Here is a 26758-nt window from a genome sequence, read left to right as displayed (position 1 = left end):
TACAATTGATAGTGACGTCAATATTTAATAATTAATTGCGTAAAACAATGAATAAGTACAATAATTACTCAGGCCCGAAGAGACGCCATTGAGTATTTGAAAGGTGTTCATCAGGCTGTTTGCATTCGATTAAGAAGTTATAAATGATCATTAAACACTTGTTGTGTGAACAAAATACAATTCCCTCCCCCTCCCCCTCGGTTGAAACGATGAGCATAAAATACTGTTATTTTGTAATACAAATAAAATCAGAAATGTTTAATTTGCATAATTTATTACTCGAAATAAAAAAAAAATGTTTTAAATATTAACCTAACAAGTGACTGTTCAAAATCCATTCTCTCAATTCATGTAATTTTAAATGTTTGACATACGAGGAATTAAAAATGCGTAAATAGTTTTCGCATTGTAATTACATTCAATTAGTTTAACTTTAACTATCAGAAAAAAAAGCTATCGATCGATTGAATATACCTCTACCCGGTACCCTAAATAATTCTCTTTACTACTAGTGATTTGAACTGAATTATTTTTAATCATGTTTTATGAGTTTTTATTTGAGAGAAAAAACACACCCATATTGATATAATTTTCATCTTTTTATACGTACTTACATTTAAAGTAAGTGCTTACATTTCTAAGTGATCATTATTTTTAGTTCATCAAATTAAAATTTTTAAGTATTTCAATTAAATTTGGTTTACTGTAAATGTATACAACATTTTATGTGGTTTTGCGAATAGGAAGGTAGGTACATAATATTTTAATATGAATTCGAATTAGTTTTTAAATAAAATATTAAAGAGTATTTTACAAAAGGAAATAAGTTATAAAAGTTGGTTTTTAGTGATCCTTCAGTTTTCTGTTAAAAAACCACATGTAAAATACAGAAATACTTACCTTTTAAAAATATGAAAGAAACCAAATTACCACTTAACATTTTTTTAGCATGGAACAAACACAAAAGTATGAATACTTATGGTGACAAATTGCTATCTTATTATAATATTTTTTTTCGTCCTGTGTTCACAAACCTTGGATTTATGTACACTGTTAATTTTTAACGTTAAATCGACGTAACACAAAACATAATCAGTTGTTTGGTTAACGACAATTAAATTCTTAGCCGGACCGGCATAAAGCATGAATTCGTAAATAATTTATAATAATATTATTATACTTTGACAACTAGGCAAGTACTATAATAATAAATGCGTATAGAATTCGTATAATTAGTTTGCCGTTGAAGTGGTGTATTTAATATTATTCAACGGAATTATTATTGCATATACCTATTACGTAATATATATAGATGTACCCACACATAATAGATTTACGAGAGCCCGTGATTATAAATAATGTATTGAACAGTGAATACTGTTGAGTTATACATTTATGATTTGAAATATAATATTACAATTTACAAGTCTAACACTAGCTAGGTCGATTAAAATGAACGGCGCATTGTAGTACGAACAACGACGGACATTATCCTGTATGGTTCGTGCCAGAAGATTATCGGGGATTGAATAATTGCTCTCCGTTGCTTCCCCCCCCCCTCCGCCCATACTGTAAGTACATATGTTATCTACTTACAGAGGTACTATATACTATAACCCAGTCATTGGTTTTATCGGTTCGATCTGAGATACATCTGTTTTTTGTTAAAAAAAAAAAAAAAACACCTCCAATAGAAGAAAACTACAGGAATCACAAATATGGGCTTGTTTCTTATAATAACGCAGTTCTGTTAGATAGAAAAGCGTATGTTTATATTTTAATACTATATTATACCTGTAGTAATACCATATAGGTACATAATAATTTGTACTGATGAATCATTATAGTTCCAATAGAACAAAACAATTATTGGACAACATCAATTGCAACGATTTGCATCCATCTTTTAATTAATATATAACTGCACTATCGTTCGTATTTTAACAATATACTAGTATGAACATGGTATCGCAGTATAATAATTAAAATGTATTTCATTTTTCTTTATCGAGTATATTTGTTTGAAGTGCGTTCGCTTTTAAACATTCGTGTCGTTGCAGTTGGCGTCCGGAAAAATTAACTAGCTGTTAAAATGCACGAAACTATACATTTCCGTATTTCTCTGTAGTCCTGCAGCAGCTCTTTCGGGTTAGTTTTCACATTTTCATTACGTTCGTTTAAAACGAAAAAAAAAAGGAACTCAACATATATATATATATATATAATATAATGTCAACAAACGCACTCGAGATATTGTGGAGGGGATGTGTTATCTCGTGTCCACGGCAATCAAAATCCCGAAAACAGAGGTAGTATTAGGGGGAGGGGTGGGGTTGTATATAGTCGTACGGACATGTCTAATAATACCCACTTGAATTCGTTGTGGCGTTTTTGTGGGTCGTATATAATAAACAAAGTCGGCTCCGTGGCCGGGGCTGTCATTCGGGAGACAAGAGCGTTTTACTAGTCTCACTCGTCGGCGATGTTTGCGCGGGATGGGTGGAGGGGAAATAACGAGAAGAAGAAAACGGAAATATAATAATTGGTCGCAGTAAGAGATTGGTCTATTCTATTGTACCTATTACCTATACCCGTGTAACATTACAGTTGCAGAAGTAATAACATATAATAATAATAATAATAATAATAATAATAATAATAATAATAAATGATATTATTATAATAGTACATAGTTTATTATTGTTGCAATAGTAGAGGGCTGCAGGTCGTATCTTACACCTACGGTACAACAATATTGTGTGTACAACACATCTATATGTACGGAGTGTGTGCATTGTGAATACGGGATTTAACTCTTCCGCTGTTATATATATATTATATATATACGTCTGTGTGTGTATATATATATAGTTAGGTAGGTACTTTATACTTACCATTGAATGCGACGGTAAGGTCAAAAGTTTACCGGCCGCGCATATATACGCGCACCGGCAGAGGACGTGTTCATTGTTCTGCGCCGTGGATATCCAAAAACACAACTGACGTTTTGAGAAATTTATGGACAGACTATATGCGACTTCAAACCACTCCTATACGCCATTATCGGAACCGTTAATCAATCGCTCGGACATGGCGGCGGGTGGACGAGGGTGGTGGGTGGGCGACGGGGTGCGAGTAAAAACCACGGACAAACAAAACAGGCACACGGGACTTAGGATTCTTGGCAACAACAACTGAAAGTTTATTAGGTGTGTGTGTGTGTGTGTGTGTGTGTGTGTGTGTGTGTGTGTGTGTGTGGACGAGATTCATCTAAATCGGACGAGATTCGGCTTAATGATAAACGCTCTATATAGCGTACCTCTGCGGTACCTACCTTTATAGATTTTTTTTTATTTTTTTTATTTTTAATTTGAACCGTTATAATGTGGACTGTATACGGTTTTGCAATAATCGACTACACGACGGCATCGAGTTGTGAGCCGAGACCTGAACGGTTGTAGAGAGTATGCACACTATGTATGGGTAAATATTAGGTAAGTACCTATATGCCTGTTTGTAAGTACGCCGTACTTTAGCCCCGCGCGCATTATTCGGAGCGATATTAACTAAAAAAACTAAGTACACTAAAGGCTTTAGGAGCGATCATTTTTTACTGCGACTGTGCAGTGTGTGCTTTTTGTGCGTATAAGTAATATATTATTATACTGTAAGAATCATTATCCGATGCAATTCATAGGTCGTATTGAACATTAAATATACACTGCACATTTAGTATGAACTCTTTTGCATTGAAATAAATATTTTATGGACAAATAAATATACCTTCAATTAAAATATAAGTATTATTTTGTCGGTCAACAATAATAATGATCGGTTATCAGTATTTTAATAGACCTTTTCTTAAATACGTTATTTTGAATGCCTTATTTAAAACTAAGCGAAATAGCTTGTTATCGTTTTTAAAAAAAAAAAAATGTAGAAAGTTAAATTTTATGGGAGTATGCATGAGATAGATTTGTGTGATTTTTATTGATGGCTGGCAACCATATGGGATTGAATTAATATGAGAAGTCGATGGTTTTAAAAGTTTTTGTGTACCTGCTTGACGTTGGTAATTAAAACTTCCTCGAAATCTTTTGATGTCAGATACTTATAAGTTCTAGAATGCATTGAATTTTATTTCCCAAGCAATTTAAAATTAATAATTATTTTCGATAAAAGAACAGAGCAAAATAAAGCTACACTATATAATATATATAACGACCTATAACTGCATATACGTTATTTTGATATAATATAAACAATATATTATGGCATTATGACATACTGAAATATTTACGAAAATATTATAACATTTTATAGCTTTATTTATCAATAGGGTTTGAGGTAAATTACTCAACTTTGATTACTTTACAACCTGGTATATATTTTAATTTTAATTTGTTTTCACTTGACGTTAAACAACTAACTAATTGGATACTTATTGCTACGTATGAAAATGTCATCTTTATAATGTTCACTGCGTTCAATAAATTATTCACATTAAAATCCTTCAATAATATATTTATTTCAGAAATGGGAAACTCAAGATTCTCAAATTGTATTGTTTATTATTAAAAAAAAAAAATGACTATTATTAAATATCTAAATTTTAGAGGACCGTTTTTTTTATAATTATACCAGTCTAAGACTGTTTATAACCATAATATGTATGATCAGAATAACTATTTCCAAAGATAAAAATTTGCTGAGATGCATTCGAGATCGAAACGAATTTGTTTAACAATTAATACAAAGTAAAGGTATTGGTTAAAATTTTATTAATATTGGTTAAAAAGTTCCGTGTAATGCAGCATGTTTGACTGAAAATTGTCCACAGATAGGGATCAAAACAAAATTTTTTTGTTTTATATGGTAGTATTAACAAAATCTTGAACATATTATCTTAAATACGTACTAAGTAAAAACTGTGAACAACTGTGGTTTCAACTAAATTGTTCGTCTGTATTCAGAATTATTTTAATTAAAATTATTACATAATATAATTGATATCAAATACAAAAATATCCCCTACATCCAACTTTATTATTGACTTTGCACTGTTTTCACCATTTTTATATAATAAGACCTCAAAATTAGATTAGTTTTTGAAACTATTATCAATAAACTGATTTTCAATTTAAAGTTAACATCGGGGTGACTTCATTGAGTGACTTTATCTATTTCTTCCATTCATATTGCTATAATATGTACTTTAGTACTCCAGTTCTTAACCTATATAATAATATTAATAAGTAACTGCACATATACGAATGCTGTATAGATTGAATGAAAATCTATTTTGCGTTATAATAATAATAAATATCGTATACAAAAGTAATGATAATTATTTGTAAAACCATTATAATACCATTTTAATATTACAATCTATGGCATTTTCTCAATGAATATAAATTAATTATTGAGAAAAATATTGTATACCTACGCTTATTCTTGAGGTAAAATATGAATGATAATTTTACCAAATATATTATTTTATACTCTTAATTCTATGTTTTAGTATAAATATAATATATACTAGAGACTATAATAAATACAGTGTGCATTTTGATTTAAAATGTCAAAAAGTAAAGATAGTCAATCGAATAAATTATTTAGTAATATGTTTTTTTTTTTTATGAATTATTAATTTCTACGAAGAAAAAATATATTTATTGATTTTTTATAAAATATTCATGATATGTTTAATCGTGAAAATGTTTTAGTTTTTTTTAAATTGATTATTCCCAAAAAGTGTGTATATCATAAGTTACTGTTTTTGATGAACCCTTCGAGAATTTAGAACATTAAACGTTCAAGCACTTTATTCCTTACGCAAAAAATGTTAATAGGCAAAGGCACAAAAAGTACAGATTAAAACCAATTGTAACCTAACTACCTTATATTGAATCTTAAACAATTTGACTGATAAATGTATTTCTCTTACCCAAGTAAAATAAATGTGACTTTATAATAATATATTATACATATTGCATGAAAGAATATTATATTTTTGGAAAAAAAAATATACTGTGTAAAATTAAAATGATGAAACTTGAAAGAGAAAACGTAATAAAATTGACAAAATATAAAATATATTAAAATATAAATTCGTATATTATTACCGTCCTCGAATATTTTTTGTACGTTTGAACATTTATTTTCATTTTTTGTCAATATGCGATATTATCTTTGAATTTCAATAGCTAAGGGAAATTATTCCGTGCATATATTATTACTTCATGAATACCTAGCAATATTATTATACTTGTTTTATTATTATTTCATTTAATTCAACTATGTACCTAGGTAGGTACCAATGTGAAAAACAAAATTTATTGTTTTATAATTTGTTATAAAATTTGATTCTTCCGTTTACTTAAATCTATATTTATAATTCATACACCTTACTATAGCTACCTATTTGAAGTCCCGGAGGAAATATTTATTTATAATGTAGAGTGTTAATAGAATTTTAATTATTTGGATAACATTGTATATGGATAAATCACTCGAAACATATTAACAGCAATTTGATATTACTATATAGACATTATACCTTCAGAAACAGACGAAAGAGATAACCTAATGTTTCTCAAACGTGAATATGTCAGGTGTACGTTTATGTATGTTAACATCAGACCCTTAAGTCGTAACCATGGTAAGTTTGCAATTAGACATCCGAACGACGTAAGTACTAACGTGCATAAGGTAAATTATTAAAAATGCTTAACTCGTGTAGAAAAGTTTGTACTTTAAGTATATCAATTATCAATGACAACAATTTATTTGAGATTTCGAACAGTTTTCCCGATAACGCGTATGAATATTTTTTAGCAGTGTTTCTAGAATTACACATTTTGAACGACATAAGAACATGGAAATTTTTCTTAAAATAAGGTTCTATATAGATTTAAAATTAAACTCAAACTGCAGAAATTGTGTTAACTTACCAACTACTCAGTTAAGAATAACCATAATTTAGAGGTGCTCGTGGAGCACATGGCGTCCGCATGGAACACACACGTCTTCCATCGATCTATATCGCAACTGCGGTGAACGCCGCAAACATATGTAATATACCTACAAGTTGAAATATAGTTAATTCAAGTTAATACAATTCTCGTTGTTTTACTTTTGCACTAATAAACTACATTAAATTTTGATTTTTCCTAACTTTTGATTTTGATTCGTAAATGCTGAGGTGTTACTTCGTTTTTCGTCTAAGAATTACAATGCACAGTTAAGCTACTCGTTAGCATATTTAACGGAAAGGTTCATAAATAAACATAAGTCGAAAAATATGTTTGAATTTTAAATAATTTTATAACTAATATGCAATAAACCACCCGATAACTACTGAATGTTAGTAAAACGTGTAGTGATCTCGCTAGCAAATCGAGTATATTTGAGCGAGATGATCTTTTCAAGAATATGTTGTGAATAAAAAGTAATAAATAGTAATAACAATAATAACAAAATAAAAAAAAATATTAAAATAACAAAATATAATCTATAGATATTTAATGTTATAATAAATAGTATAACTGCGGTCATTGGATTTACAGGCACGTACCTACAGCTGCTAAATTCAAAGTGAAAGGATGTGAAAAACTTACAGCGAGCGGAGCAAATTAATAATATAAAGAACGCAGTTTAGACTTTTGCATTATTTTTATTGGAATAGCTTCAATTATTGTCTTGTGATAATTAATAAAGAATAACTGATCGTATTTGTCCTCTTCTTTTTCTGATGGCTTTTTATGTCATGTTAATTAAATTCCCGGGTACACGGAAATACGGAATGGACAAACGTCATCAATTTATTTTCAAAAGAATGTATTTTTTTTTTTATTATATCTATCTACTATAAAATATTAGATTGTGATTGGGTTTTCTGATTAAATACAAATGAGATCACTGGCAATTGGCCGATTACGGAATTATCGTCATGTACAACTTGAACGCACTTTACGCGATCTTCAGGTTATATTGCGAAACGGATATAACTACCTTCAGCATAATACCTATGATACCATTCAATAATATAATTTAGTACTGTTTATGACTATAGGCAGTTTTATAATGCAATAATATATTTGACAGCTAGGTACGGTTCGATTGTAAATTTAATATAAAAATAACAGTTTTGTATAATTTAAGTTATTGAATCAATTTCGTCACAAAGTATTCCCCACTGATGTGATTCATTTTTTAAATTTAGGTATGAACTATCTACGATAAATTTAAAAAATTGTATTTGTTAAAATAATAACTAATAACATAAGAAAATATTTATTTTATTTTGCATCGTATTGTTCCCATTATATTATGTCACGAAATTTATTAAACCTATTACATAACCTATATTATCCACTTTATTATTTAATAAAGTCGTATGTTGAATAGTTGAATTGTACATAATGTACATAATGTATTTAACACTTACTGAACAATTAACTAAATTCTATATAATTAAATAATTTGATAGTAATAGAAATAAAATACATGAGAGGTTAGATAAACCAAAGAAGTAATAAGTATAAAAATTGAAAATTTTATAAATTTTTAATTACAAAATCATTTTCAATTTGATGAATATAGTCAAAATTTAAACTATATGCTTATAAAAAAAAATCGTGCCAATGTATTTCTAATATTTATCAACTGCTATATATCAAGAGCTTTGTATTAACATTTTATGCTTTTTGACCCAACTAATACAATTTTATTGACATTTATAGAAAAAAAAAAAAAATTGAAAATGTCATTCAACAACTTAAAACGAGTTAAAATATTTCGAAAAATTCATCAAGTATAGAAATTGATGAAATCAACATATGGTGTAAATTTCAAGTGTCGACATTAATTTGTTTTTGAATTACAATAAAATAAGAAAATCGCTACAAGAGAAAAAGAGTTACCAATGTTGTAAAAATTTCAAATTCAAAAACTCATAAAAATGTAATTTTACTTTCCAGAATTTTTTTGATAAAGGTAGACAAACTTGTTAGAACTCTTGTAATAATTTTAGAAATCTAAGATATCAATAGAATTTTTTTTATGAATTTCTAACTAAATATAGTGTAGTAATGGTAGCAAAAACTCTTAGAGAGTAGAAATGCCAGGAGAAGAAGCAAGAGAATTAAGTACGATTTGATAATTATCGTGATTTTCGTGATTTTACGAATTTTGTTAAAGTTCCAAGTTTAAACGCCCATAAAAAGTTATTGTAGGTCAAGTTTAACTTTTTTTTTTGATTACCATTAACAACAACTTACAAAAAACCTTGTATTACATTTCTGTCAAGTTTTTTGATGGAGCTAAATTTTTGTATCGACTTTAGTTTGAAAGAAACAAATTATAATCGAAAATGCCCATAAATAGTTCAACACAAATCAAAATATTTTGAAAATGTTATGGTGTATAGAAAATGATTACTCAATTAATATTCAGAGAACATTTAATGTATAGACTGTAATTTTTGTTATAGAGGTACACTAAATCTTAAATAGATTTTTTCGAAAACTGGTTTTTAGTAAAAATGTCTGATTTTATTTCATTTTTTGATTGTTATTCCTGTTGCTTTTGAAAACTATCATGAATTTTAAATTGTAACCTTCTAAATGCACCAACAGGATTCACTTTAAATACGAAAAAAAAAAAATATAAAAACACACAACATTCTAAAATCAACACATTCATCGTTCCTCTCAGAATCTAAAATTCTACGAAACAACTGCTCCTTAATATTGACCGTGTTGAAAATGTCTATACTAATCTTTTTGTTGTATGTTTACAGGTGGACGTATACCTAAAAAAAAACACATTCGTTCATACTATGAAGTCATTACACTGAAATCGAAGTACAAGAACACCAAAATTATATTTCTTTTAATATTTCAAATTATATTGACACGTCATCATGAATTGTGGGGTGGACTCGTAAAGTATGATATAACACGTGTTACATGCTTCCCGTAGACCGATCAAGCCGCGAGCATCTCCTCTATCTCCAAAAAGGTTTTCCCCTTGGTCTCGACCATGATGAAGATAGAGGCGACTACCCAAATGAAGTTGAACACCGAGTACAAGAAGTAATTGGAGTAGACGCCAAACGCATTGGTCATGAACGTGTAGATGCCGTCCAGAATGAACGAGGCACCGGCCAGGAACACGACGCACAGCGGGGCCGCCTTCGTCTTGACATTGGCCGCGAACATCTCACCGAGCAGAGTGTACGCGAGCGTCCCGGCGCCCATTGAGTAAGACAGTATGAACGCCCACAGTAACAGTACCGGCCACCACGATAAAGACGAGCCCCCCTCCACGTTGGCAACTACGTACAGGCCGACGCCGTACAGGGCCGTCGCAACGCCCATCGCAAAGTGTGACAACACCATCAGCGGCTTCCGGCCCAACAAGTCCACCAAAAACAAGGGCAAAAAGTTTCCGCAATTTTTGATCATGGTGAACACCATGACGGCCACCAACGGGTTCAACCAGTAATTTTTGGACGGCAGCGTTATCGAGCTGAAGTGTATGAACTGCGAACCGATTATAGATTGTTGGCGATGAGTTCACAGTTAATGCGTTAATTAAATAAATATGTGAAAAGCGTCATAATACTATATGAGACTGTCTACCGGTAAAATGATTTTTCCACTCCCAATTTACCGTCAGGGAATCGTTTTCATAATTATTCTAAATAATCGTGTAGTAATAATTATCACTATATAGAATATACCTACAGGACTAATACCGCTCAACCTCTGAAACACGCAAGCTCCCATCGTAATGATTAAAGCCCTCCGGTTGGACTTGGTCATGAACAGCTCACTGTACGTCGCCTTTGACTGCATCTGCTTGGCAACCGTCTCCTCGATCATCGCCAGCTCGTCCTCGACGTCATCCTTGGCCCGGATACGCATGAGCGATTTCTCGGCTTCATCCTTCCGATCTTTCTGCATCAGGTAGTACGGGGATTCAGGCATAAAGAAGAACAGGACAGTGAACACGGTTGAGATGGACAGACCTAGTAAATTGAGCTGTCGGTAATTCAGAAATTGGCCGATCATCTGAATACATAGCATGCCCATCGCCAACGAAATCGGAAACATGGACAACACAGCACCTCGTAACTTGACCTCGGCTATTTCGCCCACGTAAATTGGTATTGCGGAGATTGTCATCCCCTTGGCCAGTCCGGCGAACAGCCTGGCCAAGTATAGTTCATCCAACCGGGACGGCCACGTGAGCATCATGATCCAGGCTATCATGTTCATCGGACCGATGTTGCTGATTGTCTGCTTCCTTCCGTATAATCCCAGAACATAACCGCATGGTATGGGGCTAATCATGTTGCCCAAGTCATACATGGCGATCATCGTCCCGTAATTGGTCACATCCAACTCAGTCTGGTTGTTTTTCATCTGGTAGATGGCCGTCGACGACCATCCGATCCACGTACCACAGACCATATAACCCATACATGCTGCAGACGAAACGAATACCTATTCCTTTTAACTTTTCACAGTTGGTAATACTTTTAATATTATTTATATCTTTTCTATAAATGTGTACGATAACTATTTAAAATTAAAAAGAATACGTTTCTGCAGTTGAAAATTTAATTTGTTTCTGGAGCATTAAGGATGAACAATCGATTTTGTATCGTTAGTCAGGCATTTTGAAAAATTTAATAAATTTTGTATTTCCTTTATGTTTTCGTCGATTTGGTATGTCTACTTTTAGGATTTACTGTTAATATATGATTCACCTGATTTCCAAATTGTACTTAGCATGTATGCTGTAGGCTTATTTTCATCACCAGCAGACTTGTACTCAAATAACAATTTAATGATATTTAAAATACCATAAGAAACAAACATTCAAATATTTTATCTAACATATGAATAATTTATTCATAAAAAAAACAATTTTTTTCTGCCCTAAAAATAGTGTTAAAAGCGTGATAAAAATAATATTATTATCTATGTATTTGTATAATCGTTGCTAGCATATGCATTCATATGCATTCATTCTATATTTTTTTTGAGTTTTATTTTTAGAAAAAGTATTCAAATACAAAATAAAAGCTATACCCCATTATCTGTTATGAAATTACCATCGCAGACATAACTTGTATACCTTATATCTATTATCTTATAATAATAGTATACCTACTATTATAGATACAAAATCAAAGTAGGAAAACACACATCGACAGTGTTGGAATTTCAAGTTTCTGTGATTTATAAAAGCTAATGATAATGTAAAACGATATTAAAATAGGAACTTCAACAAATATTTCAATTTTCAAAATAAATTCCTAAGACATCATCAAAAACTCTTGAATTAAACGAAATAAGCAGGCTATTTAATTAAATTAAATATATTAATACAATAAATAAAAAGTTATTTTGTTATATTTTATGTGATAATATGTTCAACGAACTATTTAAATTCATGGGAATTTGGCCTTTTAGTTGATAACTAATAACATATTCTTTTACTTTGCTTAAAACTTGAAAATTATTCAGGGCTTTGAATCCGAATTAACTCAAACCCCTTACTCCCCTAAAAATCCTTAAAAATCCATACAACCCATTTTTAAACATCCCTTGTTAATTGTGTTAATTCACAACCCAATATTTTTTTATATACAAATTTAAATCATAATTTAAAATAAATAATAATTATTAAGAGAAACAATTTTGTTAAACAGATATAAATTATTTCAAATAATAACAAAAGTACAAAAATGTTTAATATCTTTTAAGGAGGAGTGAATGGGGGTGTTTATGTTGTTTTGATGATATTCGTTAAATGTATTTCTTGTGGTGTTAATGTATATTTTACGTCTTATATCTGATCATCTAATAATATTTCTTCTGTTTAATATCCATCTTAACCCGAAGAATAACGATTATTAACAATCAAAAGTTTGTTTAAATTTAATAATCTACTGATTGAGTATCCGAATACATCCAGCACTTGAAACCCGAATAAAATGATTCAAAACTCTGAAATTACTACGAATTTTAGTAATTTTACTATTCTTTCATGTATTAAAATATAATGAAATTACTTAAATCCGACAGCCTTTGTTCCATGCACTATTATTTGCTAAATCAAAGAAATTATAATGATTGATTAATAAAATATAAATACACTCATAATATTATGCTGATTCATACTGTGTTTTTATAAATGTTATTTGTTAAAAAATTATTGTTAAAAGCGTGATAAAAATACATTATTATCTATGTATTTGTATAATCGTTGATAACATTATTATTTTTCGTTGTATTAATGCTTATTTATATATTTTATATATTGCCATATTGGTGTTAATTTCAAATTATACCAAAACGTATATAAATTAGTTCGAGAATGTATATACATTCTATAATTCAAATACAAAATAAAAGCTATACCCTATTATCTGTTATTAAATTATCACCGCAGACATAACTGTCCTTTGATAATACTACATCTACTATTATAAGTATAAAATCAAGGAATCTAGGAAAACACACCTCGATTGTGTTTATAGACTAATAGACCCATAATTGTTTTTAGTAATGTTTTTTGTTAAAACAAAAATCATAATTGAGGCGAGTTAATATTTTGACCTCTTCCGCGTACTTAAACGATGTTATACATTCTTAAATAAATGCATATTATTATCTTTATAAATTAAAATTTTAAACGCGTTTCTTTACATAGAGTAAAATTATAGAAGATTATAATATATCATTTAGTATGTGCATTAATTTTATGATAAAAAATAATAAAGTTTAGTCTCGATTATTCGAATTTCAAGGGCAATAAAAATAAATTCGAGTAATGAATTTTCCCTATTGTGTACCTCAAGCAAAACGTTTTAAACCACTTCAAAGAGCAGGAAACAAAATTAGAGTCTTCTAAGTTTTTGAGATACTGAGACTTGAATTTATTGTATTATATAGGTAATAAATACAAAATATATAATTATATTTGTATATCTTGATTTGATAAATTATTTGTGAATAATAATAAATACCTATTAAAGCAATTGAAAAGGTAAAGAACACTGTTTTCAATCTTTCTTCCGTCATCTAAAAAGATTTTTCAAACAAAAAACACTAGCGGTTTAATAATATATACAACATAATTTGTAATTATAATGCATATACTAATGATAAAACAGTTTAAAATAAAACAATAAATCAAATATATATTTTTTAATTTCGATGGCAACATAATGGTTATTGATTATAATTATGTTTAATTGTCAAACTTTAACCGGTAAAATGGTTTATACAAAACTAAAAATAGAAGTCTGTTAAACCACAATCTACACTGCTCTAAAATAGCATTTTAAGTAAAAAAATATACCCCGTTCCTTAATATGTTTCTCGGAATTTTTAAATAATAAAAATACTTTTAAACACTAAAATTTTGAGGCTATTATACAAGTGACGCGAAAATTTTGTGTTATGTCAAAATGTATATTATTTAGCTTTTTCATATATAATCATTATTGTATATCATATTATATTTTTAGAGGATAGTAGTCTTCCTGAAATATATTCCTTATAAAATATTGTTACAAGAATCACACACGTGGAAATGTAGGCATTATGGTTTTTTCTTCTACCCTTCATAATGATAACAATATATTCTTTATTGTTCAACGATAACCATGTCTATTGTCCTGCATGCTTGTTCAGACTTTCAAAAGTTGTTTAAATATAAAGTTACTGCATATCGTCTCAAGGGCTCTCGTGTGGTAAGTTCATAAAAAAAATTGACATACAAGTTTATTATTATGTATGTTAAATGATGAAATATATCAATACATGGATGTATAAACATTTTGCACTTCCACAGTAAGTTGTGAACTTTAAGTTAAAAAAATACAATGCCAATAATAATGATATATTTATAAATGTTAAACAGTGACAGTGTAGAATATATTAGAAATATGGTATAGTTTTCAAATATTGTTATTGTACATTTGTACACGCAAGTCACAAGTAAATATAATATGATTTAATATTGTATGCTATAATTTGTAGGTATGACTTTATTTTTATTTGTATTCAATGGTCTACCTATAACCTGGGCATGTACCTACTAGTCTCGTAATCACCCCCCCCCCCCTCAAAAAAATAAAAAAATAGTACTTTGAGAAAAATTCACCAGTTTCCCTCAACATATCATATACAAGATAAGATGCCACATTTGGCTTACAATAGGGGGAGGGGTAAATATACAATTACACTAAAATGAAAAAATGCATATAATAATAAAGAGTATGCAATGTATAAAACGTAAAAAAAAAAAATAGATGTATGCAATATTTAATGTATAAATTATGTTTTTTGTCATAATATCAGATTCAACAAAATCATATCTATTAATACTTGTATTTTTATATCTATCCATAAAATCTTCGATTTGTTTTTATTTTGTATAAGTATTTTTTTAGTTCAGTACATACTCATAAAAATGCCTATAATATTTATTTGTTTGAACTTCTTCAAGAACATTTACAAAAATTAAAATATTCAGATGAGTGCCTAAATTCCACTGAAAACAACGCATGCATTGGTAGTCCTCCTTGAATAAATTTAATTCGTAGTCTATTATATTATTAGGTGGGAAATTCAAATTTGAAGAAAAATAATATGTTATATAATATGTAGGTACCAACCAAATTATAGTCTAAAATCTCAATTTTTTTTTCTGATAAAGGGTGAACTGTTATAATTGTAACGCTGATATCCTTCAATAAAGTGTTGTAATGATGTGAATGATGGTGAATGACACGCAATTCAGCGATTTATAATTTGCAGTAATTAAGACATTTATGAATTAATATAATTTCCATTTTTGTCACACAGTTGAAACTGTAGAAAAAAATTCGCATAGTACTCAAATGGACCGTCCACAAAATAGTTATCTCGTTAATATAACAATTTTGAACTTGATCGTGTAGCAAAACAACATTTTCTGGGTCGTTTTTATGTAATATAAAATTCTCATCTTTATAGTTATAAATTATGTATAGTTATAAATATATAACAGTTGAAACTTAAAAGTTCAACTAAATTTAAATACATATCTAATTATTTCATAATTAAAAACAAGTTGATATTTTTAAGTCATTGCAGTTAGTACGTTTAAATTTTTGTCAACTGGTTGTTATCGTCTGGAAACGTTTGCATATTTTGTTTTACACTAACATCAGAAGACGTAATTTCGACAATTAGTTAAGTTTATCTATTTACACTAAGAAGGTACTATTTAAATCATTCTCTTTTGTGGATTATAGAAAAATTGTATTTTTATTCATCAACGTCATTATTTAAAATCTGAGAATATATTGTATTGTTTAATTATTTATCAATTTTTAAACGTCTTCATCATATTTAATTATGTTAGTATAATAATTTACTAATTTATATTGTAATGTTTGAAGATAAATTTTTTTTTGAAAAAGTGGTACAGTTCAATACATTTCAGCACCTAAAGATTTGGATTTACTAGTGTATTAACATTATTTTACTTTAATTTCTTACTCATTAGAAAAAGAAAATTTCATAGAATTCAAAAATTTACTTAATAAATATTTGCATGCATGGTTTTTTGTTGGTTTGTATCAATAAAATTATAAAATTTTTTGACTTAGTTACACATTTATAATTTACAAAGCTATTCATACAAAAGCAGCAATTTTGAAGGCTTATGAAATAGCTTATCATTATTTTCTACTAATAATTTGTATAAACATTTTTAAAGTGCAATAAATATAGCAAAATATTTTAACACAATTTAGAATAATACTGTGAACTCATTTTGAACCGTTAGCATGAACCAAAATTCTGTAAGTTTACAATGACAGTCATACCTAATCATGAATGGAGAGTATATAACTTGTGGCTAATAACAGTAAGTACCTCTATTTATATTAAATTTTAAAGACTTGCATTATATTTTACAAGGTATTTACACAAAACCAAAGACTTTTAACTAGGCATTTGTCTAGAGACAATGCATCAGTGTATAATTCATTAATGGAATTTTACAAAATAACTACAAAATTCACATGTATATAGCTTATTTAATTATTAGCCCAGAATTTTGAATGATACGTCAAAATGCTTACAAAAATTAACTCTATGTGAATCATATTTCAAAACTATGGGTTCCCATTTGAATTTTAAAAGTTAAACCTAAAATCTCCCCTTTTCATTTAACAAGAAAAATAATTAATTTAAAAATGAGCTTATATATTATAATTAAAAGAGGTTTTCATATACCTAAGTAGGTAATTTTTTCATAATTTAAGTATATCATGCTGTAATCTGCTGTCACATGAAATTTGAAACACCCTGTCTATACATTATACCTTCAGAAACAGATGAAAGAGATAGCCTAATGTTTCCCAAACGTGAATAGTTCAGGTATACGTCTATGTATGTTAAAATCATACCCGTAACTCGTAAATCGTAACCATGTTTAGTTTGCAATTAGACATTCGAACGACACAAGTACTGACGTAAATTATTAAAAATGCTTAGCTCATGTAGAAAAGTTTGAACTTTATGTGTATCAATTATCAATGACAAAAGTTTATTTGAGATTTCGAACAAAGCTTTTCCGATAACGTATTACTATTTTTGAGCCGTGTTTTGAGAATTACGTGTAACGGCATAAGAACGTGGGACGTTCTCGTAATATAAAATTCTTGATTTAAAATTAAACTCAAACGGTAGAAATTATGGTAACTTACCAACTACTCAGTACGTTTTAAGGATAACCATGATCTAGAGGTACCGAATTAAAAGCATTAGACAAACACGTCTACCATCGATCATAGATCGCAACGCCGGTACACCCCGCAAACCCATATATACCAATAAATTGAAATATAAATAATTCAAGTTAATGAAATCATCATTATTTTACTTTTTCAGTAATAAAACTGTTACTTCGTTGTTTGTCTAAGAACTAAGAATTACTAGGAACTGTGAAAATACTCGTTACCAAAGTCAAAGAAAAAGTTCATACAAATAATTATAAGTCACAAAATATGTTTGAATTTTAAATAGTTCTAAACCTAATACGCAATAAACCACCCGATGAGTACTGCAGTTAAGACCACGTGTAGTGACTCCGATAGCGAATCGAGTATATTTGAACGAGCTGAACTTTTTCCAAGAATATGTTGGGAATAAAATAGTATTACTACGGTCATTGGAATTACAGGCACGTACCTACTACTGCTAAATTCAAAGTGGTAGGATGTGAAAAACGTACAGCGGAGTGGAACAAATTAATAATATAAAGAACGCAGTTTAGACTTTTACATTATTTTTATTGGTATAGCTTCAATTATTGTCTTGTGATAATTAATAAAAAATGACTGATCGTATTTGTCCCCTTTTTTATTCTGATGGCTTTTATATCGTGCTAATTAAATTCTCGGGTACGCGGAATGGACAAACGTCATCAATTTGTTTTCAAAAGGATATATTTTCTTCTTTATAATATCTAGCTATCTACTGTAAAATATTAGATTTTGATTGGGTTTTCTGATTAAATACAAATGAGATCACTGGCAATTGGCCGATTTCGGGATTATCGTCATGTACAACTTGAACGCACTTTACGCGATCTTCAGGTTATATTGCGAAACGGATACAACTATGTTCAGCGTAATACCTATGATACCATTCAATATAATTTAATTAGGTTATATTGAATAGTTGAATTGTACATAATGTATTAACATTTAACACTTACTGAACAATAAACTAAATTCTATGATATTATATTATGTCTGACAAGAGAGTTAAACTATAACTCACATAAAAAAAAATATTTTTCAATATATATTTCTATAAATTTGAGCAATTAAAAACACCCGAATAAAATTATCAGGTCAAATTATTTAGTATAATCCTAAAATCGTGATCTCATTGTCAAGAAAAACATATTATAGATAATCATATTAAATATACAGCAATCTACATCTATAACTTTATAGGTATAGCTGTACTTATTTTGAAGGGATTTTCACAGGGAGGTTGAGGACTTTGAAGTCATCTTGGCTACTTTTTATGTTTCCTAAGCGAAAATTGGAAATGTGTTGAATCTCGGGGCAAAATGATTATATTTTCTATTTAATTATCATTGAGTTTTAATGGATAATTTTGTCACGGGGCGGTGGTTCTGAAACCACTCTTCAAACAGTGAAATCCCATTATTTAAAAAAAAGTATACAGCTCACTAAGGAGAAGGTGTAAGCATAGCTTCATAGCCTCAACACAAAAAAAAAAATTCCCCAAAACAACTGCTCCTGATTATTTACCCTGTTGAAATCTCTACTGTTCTCGTTGTTGTATGTTCGAGTGCGGACGTATACCTAAAAACATGGTAAACCATTTTCTCATACTAGGAAGTTATTATACTGAAACCAAAATGCACGTGCTCCGCATTTTTATACGATAATTTTTTTTTCTGCTAAATCCTGTGATATAGTTACTACATATTTAGCACCTATCCTGCAATATTATAATAATACTATATTGCTGTAAATTATATTATTATTAGGTACGCCGTCGTCAATTGTCCGGTATTATAGTAGTATTGTATGTTAAAACACTTGTTGCACGCACACCGCCGACGACGAAAGATGGGATGCCTACTACCAGTGTTGAACGCAGTGAGAGGGGGGGGGGGGTGGATAGTATGAAATGTATCAATATTTTAAATTTTGTAATCCCCCCCCCCAAATTTTTTTTCCTGCATTCACAATTGCCTATAACAAAACTGATCAAGAGGCGAGCAATCTCCAAAAGGGGTTTTCGCTGGGTCGCGATCATGATGGAGGCAGTGATGAATAGCCCAGACGAGGTTGAACGCCTTCATCGTGGCTGAGATCAAGAGAAAACCATATTTGGAACAGATGTTCGCTTCTTGATCTGCAGATATGTAGTACACCATGGTTCGTCGCCAGTATGTGCGCCGTTTTTTATGATCATATTTTCTGAACTACCTTTATACAGCGCCTATAAAACAATATCATATATTTATATTTATTTTAATATCTGAAATCATATTGTGACGTCATTATTGATTGTACGGCCAACTCGTTGACCACGATGTACAGTATACACGTGTTACACGCGCGCCGGCGGCGAACGAGGACCACCGCAAGGCTGGTCAAGCCGCGAGCATCTCTTCTATCTCCAAAAAGGTTTTGCCCTTGGTCTCGATCATGACGAACACCGCGGCGACGGCCCAAATGAAGTTCAACGCCGAGTATATGAAGTAATTGGAGTGGACGCCGAACGCTTGGGTGACGAACGTGTAGATGCTGTCCAGCAGGAACGAGGCGCTGGACTGGAGCATGACGCACAACGGGGCCGCCTTGGTCTTGACGTTGGCCGCGAACATCTCGCCGAGCAGCAAGTAAGCGAGCGTTCCGGCGCCCAACGAGTAAGACAGTACGTACACCCACAGCAACACCACCGGCAACCACGCCAACGACGAGCCTCCGTTCTCGTTGGCCACCGCGTACAGGCTGACGGCGTACGCGGCCGTTGCCAGGGCCATCGCGGAGTGCGACAACACCATCAGCGGCTTCCGGCCAATCCAGTCCACCAAAAACAGCGGCACCATATTACCGATGTTCTTGATCACGGAGAACACCACGACGGCCACCAACGGGTTCAACCAGTAGTTTTTGGACGGCAGCGTGATCGAGGTGAAGTGTATGAACTGCGGACCGATATTAGATTGTTGGCGATGAGCTCGCAATTAATGCGTTTGTTGAATTAATATGTGAAACGCGCGTTTTAGTTATTTTTATTTTAATCGATTTCGTAACAAACCACCTGACGTATCTGAAGGAATACCGCAGGTAGTTAACAATCGGTTAATGACTATAATAGTAGGTACATATCAATATTATCATCTATCGTTTTACTCATGAAAAATTATTTAAAATACAAATGAAACAAAATATATACATATGTTTGAACTATTCGTCCGGGTATAGTTCACCCGCCAAATAAAAAATATCTTACAGAGTGATAGTATAAAATATGGGTATCGAATTTCAAGATGAATATGTTACGCCTTTGTGGGGATGCACCTGAAGGATAAAATGTTATGTCAAAACGCCATGAATATAATATAATGTGTTTTTCACATCTTATTTTAATATACCTATACATTATGTACTGCGGAAAAGTGATACGATGTGATGTTAAAAATCGTAGACCTAGAGGTATGTTTTTTTTGATTACTAATGCATTTTATTACCATTTATTAACATTTATTTGAAAAATTGTGGAAGTAATTTAAGGTTTTGCTAAAAATATAATATAATTTGTTTCAAAATATTTTGTTTTTAATGTATATAATAAAATATATCCCCAATCGTATGTCAAGAATAATTAAATTTTTGTTAATAATAATTATCCACAACCAATAACAATCTTATATTTGTATACCACAAAAAACGTATCCTAAACGTCTTATCAGCCAAAGTTTCAAAGGCTCCTAATATACCCAGCCCAGAAAAAAACATTTTCAGTAGATGTGACAAATCCAGAACTCACCTTCAGATATCTAATACAAATGCATTGGCATTAAGCATATAGCTGAAACTCGTGTACAGGCATACTATACTTTGCATTTAATAATTAAGTTCTAGCAAACAGTGTCGTATAAAAAAAAATTATATTTTTACTTAGTCCTCAGAATTGGAAGAAGAAACTACCTATTAAACTCACCCAAATCTCTAGTATTCTTCGTTTTTTTTTATAATATCATCATAATTTATTGTGGTTCTAAACGAGCAAGTCGGACCCGAAATGATAAGCGGCTTCCAAAAACACATATTGCAAAATTTACATTTGCAAAGCCATCCATATGGTTTATATCACTCGCAAACGGATGATGTTTTCTGTTAATCAGCTTCAATGGAAAACGGAGGAATCACTGTTACCAGAGAAGCAAGCGAGCACCGAGTCCGTAGGTAAAGGTGTTATTTGTAAAACCATATTTTGCATACAAAAGTATTATGTTTTTTGAACCTCATAACATACAGTTTGACTAAACGTGTCATGCTATTTGTATCTTTAATTTTTAATTCTTATAATACAGATAATTGTTTACTAGTTCCTCCCCAAAGACCAAAAGTTGTTTAGTATTTTGTGGAAACATTAAAAAGAAAAAAAATTGGAAGAAATATTTTTATTCTGTTTATTTAATCAAACACGTACCCTCAAATATATAATGCTATTCATTTGGACACCTGTTTGATGCTATGCGTTATGAGTGTTAACTCATACAGTTACTAAAATATTTACAGAAAATACCTATCTAAATATGAGTCAGTTGGTTCTGTCAATTCATTTAAGTTATAAATCAGTTGCTGAAAAAATAAATTTAAAATGAACTAAATATAATATTCAACATAGTAACTCGATAAGACGATGCCGTACGCTCAATCTGGGGAAACACATCTCAGTGTACACGTACCGGCCGGCGTTGCCAGCTCCCGGATGGGTGAACACGTTTTTCAACCCCACCAACATACTAACCTACTAAAAATATACAAAAACCTACTACTGGTCTATCCTACACTCAGTGGCCTATGTTGCTAATAAAAGAAATAAAAATAAACATTCAATATAATATTAATTGTTTCTTTGAATTTAATATACTACTTATAAACCTAAGAATTAAATACTGAAATAAAATGGTAACAATATAAGTATGCAGTCATACGCGAACTATGTATCTTATTTTTAATGAATATTACGATATACCAATAAAATATTCACACTCTAAAAAATCAAGTCGTTGGCGATGTAGTATTATATTGTATTCTACCGGTAAAATGACTATTCCACTACCAATTAACCGTCAGTGTATCGTTTTCACGATTATTCTAAATAATAGTGTAGTAATAATTATCACTATACCCACCGGACTAATGCCGCTCAGTCTCTGAAACACGCAAGCTCCCGTCGTAATGATGAAAGCCCTCCGGTTGGACTTGGTCATGAACAGCTCTCGGTACGTTGTCTTTGACTGCATCTGCTTGGTGACTGTCTCCTCGATCATCGCCAACTCCTCCGCAACGTCATCCTTGGCGCGGATACGTCTGAGCGATTTCTCAGCTTCATCCTTCCGATCTTTCTGCATCAGGTAGTACGGGGATTCAGGCATCAAGAGGAACAGAAATGTGAACACGGTTGCCAAGGACAGACCCAGGAAATTGAGTTGTCGATAATTCAGAAACTGGCCGATCGTCTGTGTGCTTAGCATGCCAAACGCCAACGAAATCGGAAGCATGGACAACACAGCACCCCGTAACTTGACCTCGGCTATTTCGCCCACGTACATTGGTACGGAGCATATTGTCATCCCCTTGGCCAGTCCGGCGAACAGCCTGGCCAAGTATAGCACATCCAACCGGGACGGCCACGTGAGCATCATGGTCCAGGCGATCATGTTCATCGGACCGATGACGCTGATCGTCCGCTTCCTCCCGTATAATCCCAGAACATAACCGCATGGTATGGGGCTGATCATGTTGCCCAAGTCGTACATGGAGATCATCGTCCCGTAATTGGTCACATCCAACTCAGTCTGGTTGTTTTTCATCTGGTAGATGGCCGTCGACGACCATCCGATCCACGTACCACAGACCATATAACCCATACATGCTGCAGACGAAATGAATACCTATGCCTTTTAACTTTTCACAGTTGGTAATACTTTTAATATTATTTATATCTTTTCTATAAATGTGTACGATAACTATTTAAAAGTAAAAGGAATACGTTTCTGCAATTGAATATTTAATTTGTTTCTGGAGCATTAAGAATGAACAATCGATTTTGCATCGTTAGTCTGGCATTTTAAAAAAGTTTATAAATTTTGTATTTCCTTTATGTTTTTTATGTTTTCGTCGATTTGGTATGTCTACTTTTAAGATTTACTGTTAATATATGATTCACCTGATTTCCAAATTGTAATTAGCATGTATGCTATAGGCTTATTTTCATTACCAGCAGACTTGTACTCAAATAACAATTTAATGATATTTAAAATACTTTAAGAAACAAACATTCAAATATTTTATCTAACATATGAATAAGTTATTCATTAAAAAAACAAATTTGTTCTGCCCTAAAAATAGTGTAAAAAGCGTGATAAAAATAATATTCTTATCTATTTGTTAATTGTATAATCGTTGCTAGCATATGCATTCATATGCATTCATTCTATATTTTTTTTGAGTTTTATTTTTAGAAAAAGTATTCAAATACAAAATAAAAGCTATACCCCATTATCTGTTATGAAATTACCATCGCAGACATAACTTGTATACCTTATATCTATTATCTTATAATAATAGTATACCTACTATTATAGATACAAAATCAAAGTAGGAAAACACACATCGACAGTGTTGGAATTTCAAGTTTCTGTGATTTATAAAAGCTAATGATAATGTAAAACGATATTAAAATAGGAACTTCAACAAATATTTTAATTTTTCAAAATAAATTCCTAAGACATCATCAAAAACTCTTGACTTAAACGAAATAAGCAGGCTGTTTAATTAAATTAAATATATTAATACAATAAATAAAAAGTTATTTTGTTATATTTTATGTGATTATATGTTCAACGAACTATTTAAATTCATGGGAATTTGGCCTTTTAGTTGATAACTAATAACATATTCTTTTACTTTGCTTAAAACTTGAAAATTATTCAGGGCTTTGAATCCGAATTAACTCAAACCCCTTACACCCCTAAAAATCCTTAAAAATCCATATAACCCATTTTTAAATACCCCTATTAATTCACAACCCAATATTTTTTTATATACAAATTTAAATCATAATTTAAAATAAATAATAATTATTAAGAGAAACAATTTTGTTAAACAGATATAAATTATTTCAAATAATAACAAAAGTACAAAAATGTTTAATATCTTTTAAGGAGGAGTGAATGGGGGTGTTTATGTTGTTTTGATGATATTCGTTAAATGTATTTCTTGTGGTGTAAATGTACATTTTACGTCTTATATCTGATCATCTAATAATATTTCTTCTGTTTAATATCCATCTTAACCCGAAGAATAACGATTATTAACAATCAAAAGTTTGTTTAAATTTAATAATCTACTGATTGAGTATCCGAATACATCCAGCACTTGAAACCCGAATAAAATGATTCAAAATTCTGAAATTACTACGAATTTTAGTAATTTTACTATTCTTTCATGTATTAAAATATAATGAAATTACTTAAATCCGACAGTCTTTGTTCCATGCACTATTATTTGCTAAATCAAAGAAATTATAATGGTTGATTAGTAAAATATAAATACACTCATAATATTATGCTGATTCATAATATGTTTTTATAAATGTTATTTGTTAAAAGAAAAAAAAATAGTAATTGAGACAATTTTCTTTTTGTTTTTTTCCACTTACCCACACGTTATTCTACATTCTTAAATAAATATAAATGCATATTATTATCTTTATAAATTAAAATTTGAAATGCGTTTCTTTACATAAAGCAAAATTATAGAATATTATAATATATCATTTAATTGTGCATTTATTTGATAATGAAAAATAATAAAGTTTAGTCTCGGTAACTTGAATTTCAAAGGCAATGAAAATAAATTCGAGGAATGAATTTTCCCTATTGTGTACCTGAAGCAAAACTTTTTAAACCACTTCAAAGAGCAGGAAACAAAATTAGAGTCATCTACGTTTTTCAGATACTGAGACTTGACTATATTGTATTATATATAGGTAATAAATACAAAATATATAATTATATTTCTAATTTCTATACCTTAATTTGATAAATTATTTGTAAATAATTATAATTACCTATTATAGCAAATAAAAAGGTAAAGAACAATGTTTTGAATCTTCCTTCCGTCATCTAAAAAGATTTTTCAAGCAAAAAAACACTAGTGGTTTAATATATACACACTTGTATTGCATAAATTTACTAATGATGAAATAGTTTAAAATAAAACAATAAATCAAATGTTTATTTTTTCATTTCGATGGCAACATAATAATTATTGTTTATAATTATGTTTAATTGTTAAACTTTAACCTTTAAAATGGTTTATACAAAACTAAAAATAGAAGTCTGTTTGTTTAACCACAATCTATACTGCTTTAAAATAGCAGTTTCTCGAATTAAGTAAAACAATATACCTAGTTCCTTAATATGTTCCTCGGAAGTTTTAAACGATAAAAATATTCTAAACCCTAAAATGTTGAAGCTGTAGAAAAAAATTTGCACAGTACTCAAATGGACCGTCCACAAAATTGTTATCTCGTTAATACAACAGTTTTGAACTTGATTGTGTAGCAAAACAACATTTTCTGTGTCGTTTTTAGTTTATATAAATTTCTCATATTTATAGTTATGAATTATGTAAGTCAATTATTTTTAATGCTGAGTGAACTTCAGAAATATATTTTGGAAATGGTGAAAGCGTTTTTCTTCTAGTCCGATAAATACTTGTACGAACACTCTAGTTTCAATCGTTCAATGTTACATCTGCCAAACTCGATTGAACTTCTTCGTGTATTATTTTTAATGAGAGTTAACAAATATCGTTGATGGCTTAGCGTTTTAAAGAATTAGAAATAATTTCTTTCGTTACATTTTCACGCGACGAATGTTTGTG

General features: G+C 30.3%; 2 protein-coding genes across 2 annotated transcripts; both read right to left on the bottom strand.

The window, feature by feature from the left end:
* Positions 1–9989: 9989 nt before the first annotated feature.
* Positions 9990–14102, bottom strand: LOC111034844 (facilitated trehalose transporter Tret1-like). Its single transcript, XM_022316242.1, has 3 exons — positions 14048–14102; positions 10752–11494; positions 9990–10547 (listed from the first exon to the last, which is right to left on the bottom strand). The coding sequence occupies exons 1-3, from the start codon at positions 14100–14102 to the stop codon at positions 9990–9992; spliced, it is 1356 nt and encodes a 451-aa protein (XP_022171934.1).
* Positions 14103–20220: 6118 nt separating this feature from the next.
* LOC111034835 (facilitated trehalose transporter Tret1-like) lies at positions 20221–25995 on the bottom strand. The gene is made up of 3 exons (XM_022316230.1): positions 25941–25995; positions 22999–23741; positions 20221–20778 (listed from the first exon to the last, which is right to left on the bottom strand). Exons 1-3 carry the CDS (start codon positions 25993–25995, stop codon positions 20221–20223), a joined length of 1356 nt encoding a protein of 451 aa, XP_022171922.1.
* Between the last annotated feature and the right edge of the window lie 763 nt (positions 25996–26758).

This window comes from Myzus persicae, unplaced genomic scaffold (assembly GCF_001856785.1).
Source record: "Myzus persicae strain clone G006 unplaced genomic scaffold, MPER_G0061.0, whole genome shotgun sequence".
In the NCBI taxonomy this organism is placed as follows: Eukaryota; Metazoa; Arthropoda; class Insecta; order Hemiptera; family Aphididae; genus Myzus; species Myzus persicae.
The sequence above is the reverse complement of the archived record's forward strand: the minus strand, read 5'-3'. Positions and strand labels throughout refer to the sequence as shown.